At 33.1% G+C, this 6,318-nt stretch overlaps 1 protein-coding gene across 8 annotated transcripts in view; it reads right to left on the bottom strand.

The window, feature by feature from the left end:
* PCDH11X (protocadherin 11 X-linked) overlaps positions 1–6,051 on the bottom strand; it is a 741,312-nt gene extending 735,261 nt beyond the window's left edge. For all 8 annotated transcript variants that reach the window (XM_006921482.2, XM_006921485.2, XM_006921486.2 and 5 more), the window contains exon 1: positions 5,466–6,051. In XM_006921482.2, the coding sequence (XP_006921544.1) occupies positions 5,466–6,005 (540 nt within the window). In that variant the 5' untranslated portion in view covers positions 6,006–6,051. The remainder of the gene's footprint in view (positions 1–5,465) is intronic.
* Between the last annotated feature and the right edge of the window lie 267 nt (positions 6,052–6,318).

Raw genomic sequence — 6,318 nt, 5'->3', positions numbered from 1 at the left:
TTAATAAAATGGTATATTCATAATATATATAAACTGATAGAATATATGTTTAAAATATATAAAATATAGATAGCTGTAAATCTTTAGCATAGGTAGGTAAAATTAATGGAAATTATGTCAAAATATCAGGGGGAATTCTTATTATAGCATGACTTTACTTAAAACAGAGAAGAGATTTCACTTCTGGATATTTTTTTTAAATGACAACCAACATCACAAATTTTTCTAGATGAATTTATTTTTTCTTAAAGAGTAATCTCATCTCTTAAAAAGTTGAATATTAATCTTGCTGAGGTCACATAGACAAGTCTTATATTAACAAAATATTCCTTGTACTAAGCAGAATCAGTTGGTAATCATTTCATTCTTTCAATCCTTATTTTCTCCTTCTTTTTCTTCCTTTCTCTTATATTGAATGTGCTGTGGTTCTTGCCCTCAAGATTATTTATCTTTATGTCTGTCAATCAAATCTAAGAATTCCAAGACCTTATTCTGGTATACAAATCTATACTAGTCAAAAGCAAAATAAATTTACACTGAAATGAATTTTACAAATATTCAAAATATGAAATATTAATGCTTTCCACAGCATTACGCAAAACATACCCAATATTACAAAAATGCTTAAGTTAATTTAAAATATTTACATATTAAAACTTTGAATATAAATATTATACATTTTAAGTCTTATGCTACTTTTTATTATATATATTTTTAATATATTTAATAATTTTTTTCTATCAGTGCCTTTATTTTAAGGTAATTAATATGGAATTGACAATAGCAGGACCCCCTCATGTGTAAATTGACCTGATCCCGAGAATTGTTCTTTATCTCTGCCTTCTTTTCCTTTGTTATCTTTTCATATTTTATATTTTATATTTCTCTTAAGATAAACTATAGTTTTGCTAGTATTGTATATTTAACAAAAATACAACAAATTAATATTTTAATACTTTATTTATTTATTTACTTATTTATGTTATTAAGTTAATTGAGGTAACATTGGTTAATATAACTATAATTTTCAGGTGTACATTATGATTTGACATGTGTATATTCTATGGTGTGTTTACCACCAAAAGTCCAGTTTCCTTCAGCTGCCATATATTTGATCCCCTTTACCCACTTTACCCTTCCCATATCCCCCTATTTTGACCCCTTTTACTGCGTGTACCTCTCTCCTCTTCCCTCACCACCTATCCCCTAGTAACCACTAGTTTACTGCCCATGTTCATGACTCTCTGTTTGTCCTGTTTGTTCATTGCTTTTAGGTTTATATCCCACATATAAATGATATCATGTGATTTTCAACTTTTTCTGTCTGGTTTATTTCGCTTAGCATGAATACCTCGAGGTCCATCCATGTTGACACAAATGGCAGTATTTCATCTCTTCTAATGGCTGAGTAATATTCCATTGTATATATGTACCACTGCTTCTTTAGCCAATCATCTATTGTAGGACAGTTCAGTTGCTTCAATGTCCTGGCCACTGTGAATAATGCTGCTATGAACATTGGTATGCAAATATCTTTTTGGATATGGGTTTTCAAGTCTTTGGGGTAAATACTCAGTAGAGGGGTTGCTGGATCATATGGTAGATCAATTCTTAGTTTTTTGAAGTACCTTCATACTGTTTTCCATAGTGGTTTTAATAATTTGCAGTCCCTTCACCAGAGTATGAGGATTCCTTTTTCTCTGCATCCTCTCCAACATTTGTTATTACTTGTCTTGTTGATTATAGCTATTCTAACAGGTGTGAAATGGTATCTCATTGTGGTTTTGACTTGCATTTCCCTAATAGCTAGCGATGTTGAACATCTTTTCATATATTTGTTGGCCATTTGTATGTCCTTTAGAGAGAAGTGTCTGTTCAGGTCCTATGCCCATTTTTTGACTAGATCATTTGTTGTTGTTTTTTTGTTGTTGTTGCTATTGAGTTGTATGAGTTCTTTCTATATTTTGAATATTAGGCCCTTATTGGAGGTGTCGCTTGCAAATATATTTTCCCATTCAGATGGTTGTGTCTGTACCTTGTTGGTGGTTTCTTTTGCAGAGCAAAAGCTTTTAAGTTTGAAGTAGTCCCATTCATTTATTTTTGCTTTTACATCTCTTGCCTTTGGGGTCAAATTCATAAAATCCTCTTTAAGTCCAAGGTCCTTGAATTTAGTTCCTATGTTTTCTTCTAGACATTTTATTGTTTCAGGTCTTATATTCATGTCCTTAATCCATTTTCAGTTAACTTGGGTGTGTGATGATAGACAACAGTCTAGATTCATTCTTTTGCAGGTGGCCTTCCAGTTTTCGCAGCACCATTTATTGAAGAAGCTTTCTTTTCTCCACTGTATGCTTTTGGCTTTCTTTTTTGTCGAAAATTATTTGCCTATATAAATATGGGTTTACTTCTGGACTCTCAATTCTGTTCCACTGATTCATGTGTCTGTTTTGCTGCCAATACCATGCTGTTTTGATCACTGTCGCTTTGTAGTATAATTTGAAGTCGAGCGGAGTGATGCCTCCAGCTTTATTCTTTTTTCTCAGGATGGCATTGGCAATTCAGGGTCTTTTGTGCTTCCATACAAATCTGATGATTTTTTTGTTCTATTTCTTTAAAAAGATATTGATGGGAAGTGCATTAAATCTGTATAATGCTTTAGGTAATATGGTCATTTTAACTAGGTTGATACTTCCAATCTAAGAACATAGAATGTCTACTCTTTGTATCTTCTTTGTTTTCTCTTAATAAGGTCTTATAGTTTTCATTATATAGGTCCTTCACAAGTTTCATTAGATTCATTTTTAAGTATTTTTGTTGTTGTTGTTGCCATTGCAACGGAATTATTTTTTTCCACATCTTTTTCTGACACTTCATTATTCGAGTATAGGAACTCTATGGAATTTTGAACATTGATTTTTGTATTCAAAAACATTACTGTATTTGCTTATTGTTTCTAGTAGTGTTCTTGTGGAGTCTTTAGGGTTTTCTATATAGAGAATCATGTCATCCACCAATAATGACAGTTTGACTTCTTTGTTTCCTATTTGGATGCCTTATATATCTTTCTCTTGTCCAATTGCACTTGCTAGGAACTACAATGTTATATTGAATAACAGTGACGGTAGTGGACAGCCTTGCCTTTTTCCTGATCTTGGAGGGAAGTTTTTCAGTTTTTCACCATTAAGTATAATGTTTGCTGAGGGTTTGTCATACATGGCCTTTATTATGTTAAGGTACTTTTCTTCTATACCGATTTTGTTAAGTGTTTTGATCATAAATGGATGCTGTATTTTGCTGAAGGCTTTTTCTGCATCTATCGATATGATCATTTGAGTCTTATTTTTTTAATTTGTTTATGTGGTGCATCACAATCAGATACCATCTCACACCTGTTAGAGTAGCTATAATCAACAGGACAAGTAATAACAAATGTTGGAGAGAAAAACGGAGAAAAAGGAACCTTCATACATTGTTAGTGGGACTACAAATTGGTAAAACCACTATGGATAATAGTATGGAGGTTCCTCAGAAAACTGAGAATTGATCTACCATATGACCCAGCAATATTCATAGCAGCACCGATGCACACCAGTGTTCATAGCAGCATTATTCACAGTGGCTAGGACATTGAAGCAACTGAATTGTCCTATGATAGATTGGCTAAAGAAGCGGTGGTACATATATTCAAGGAAATGTTACTCAGCCATAAGAAGAGATAAAATATTGTCATTCGTGGCAACATAGATGGACCTCAAGGTAATCATGCTAAGTGAAATAAGCCAGACAGAAAAAGTTGAAAATCACATGATATCACTTATATGTGAGATATAAACCTAAAAGCAACAAATGAACAGGACAAATAAACAGAGACTCATGGACATGGACTATAGACTAGTAGTTACTGGAGTGTAGGGGGTAGGGGAGGAGGGGTGTGGTAGACGGGATAAAGGGGGTCAAGTATAATGAGGTAGGAGGAGGTTGACATGGGTAAGGAGGATCAAATATATAGTAGCTGAAGGAACCTGGATGTTGAGTGGTAAACACATAATAGAATATACCAATGTCAAATTATTATGTACACCTGAAAATTATATAATTGTATTAACCAATGTTACCACAAGAATCTTAAAAAAAAAAAAAACCTTTGAAAATCCCTTGATCATATTTATATTAAATCTACACATTTGTTCTTTTACACATTTTCCAAGATCATCCAAGTGCCTGTATTATTTTACGTACCGAAATGACTGACTTTTCTACTATTCCATATAACATTCTGGTAATTAAAAGCATCGCCTATTCAATTGATATACTCTGTCACTATGCACATATTTTGAAAGATACCAAATATTCCCTTTATTCTTCCCTCTGCCTTCCCCACTCTAATCAGTTAATCTTCAGATTAACTGAAACTTTTTGACGAAAAGTTTTACTTACCCTTTACAGAAAATGATGCTCTATTTTCAAATGAAAATGAAATGAAAATATTTAACATTAACAGCACATTAGCTAAAATTTACTCTTATTTTGATGACTGAAGATTCTTAAAATCTTACCTGACTTGAAAATCATTATGAAAAATATTTATCATTATTTTATATATGTATAAAAATGGCTAGTAATAAAAATGTTCTATTTATCTCTCAAATAAATTTATTTGGCATCTTTTCTTATGGCAAGATAAAAGTTTTTATCTAAAATAATCACTAAGAAAAATTAATAGTCTGGTTTGTGAATTCATTCTTAACATTTAGATTTGCTTGTTTAGGTCATTTGTGGCAGAGTCATGACTAGAGAGATTAAAAGTAAGATATTGGGTTGCTTATTGATTTGCAAGTAGTGGGGCTGAGCCCCACGTCTGAATCTTATGATTGTTAAGGGATACACAAACATCTGCTTGAAAATGAATATACGTAAAATGGAGATTCAGATTCCTAAGTCCCATGCAATTGCAAAAATTGCATTGATGAATTTTCTCCACTGTGCTTTGCTTAAATTTTGAAAAATTAAAGTGATGACTTATTCAAAATTTGAAGTACACTAAGATCCCTTTTTTGTCTTAAAAAAAAAAAAATAGCTATCTCCAGAGGACAAACTGTCGATTGCCAGGGAGGAGGGGAGTGAGGGGGTTGAGTGAAAAAGGTAAAGGGATGAAGTACATATTAGTAGTTACAAAATAGTCATGGGGACGTGGAGAACAGCATAGAGAATATAGTCAATAGTATTATAATGTCTGTGTGTAGAACCAGATAGGTGCTAAAGTAATCCGGAGGTATAATTTCATATATAAATGTCTAACCAATGTACTGTATACCTAAAACTAATGTAAAATAAAAAATAAAAAAATGAAATAAAATGCATTAGTAATTTATAAATATTTTTAGGGAACAGCCTGTCCTATAATAAACACTCAACAAATATTTTTAAAAAGTGAGCTATCTCTAATACAGTGTTTTTAAACGCACCTTAATTAGATGGTAGTTTTGAACTCCGTTTATTCCTATGTCAGGATCAATGGCTGCTGGGAGAGCATATCGAGAATTTATAGCCGAGTTCTCTGGAATTGATATGTTGATAACCGTTGCTGGGAATAATGGTGCGTTATCATTTATGTCTTCTATCAGAAAACGTATTTTAACCAGTCTAAATATTTCATCCGGCAAAACGGCAACCTCCACTTCATAAAAGCAACGGGCATCCAGCAAGATTCCAGCACATAATTTCTCACGATCAATGCGCGCTCCAGTAGTAAAGATCTCACCAGTACCCTCTTCGATTCGGATCAGTGGAACATCACCAGTCTTGTACACTAGTTTGAACTGCATAGGAGATGTTAAGGACTTATCTGGAATCAGCGACAAGTTGAGGTCTTTCAGCAAGTCGCCTATCAGGACATTTTCTGGCATTTCTTCTCGAACGGTGTAGTTCTTCTCCTGGGCGCCAGACTGAAACACGACACATGCTAACAGGACCGCAAATATATACGTCCCGGACAACAAGTCCATACCAGGCACAATTGTGACAGTTCTTTGTATCAACTCGCAGAGTACTGTCAAAGGGGGACAAAAAAAAAAAAAAGGAGGAAGAGGAGAAGGAGGAGGGAGTGAGTGGTGGGGAAGAGAAGAAGAAGAGAGAAAGAAGAAAAAATTAGTAAGGCCAACAATTAAATGTACGTTAGCTAATTGCCCAGTTTTAAATTAATCATTAAATGAAAATATTAGCACAATGATGCTATTAAATAAACTGACAGATTTGTTTTAAATCGAATATTATGCATTTTTACATTAAAATGAAAGGTAAATGAAACAAGATACATAT

Source organism: Pteropus alecto, unplaced genomic scaffold, assembly GCF_000325575.1.
Source record: "Pteropus alecto unplaced genomic scaffold, ASM32557v1 scaffold119, whole genome shotgun sequence".
In the NCBI taxonomy this organism is placed as follows: Eukaryota; Metazoa; Chordata; class Mammalia; order Chiroptera; family Pteropodidae; genus Pteropus; species Pteropus alecto.
Note: the sequence above shows the minus strand (reverse complement) of the source record. Positions and strands in the feature narration are given on the sequence as shown.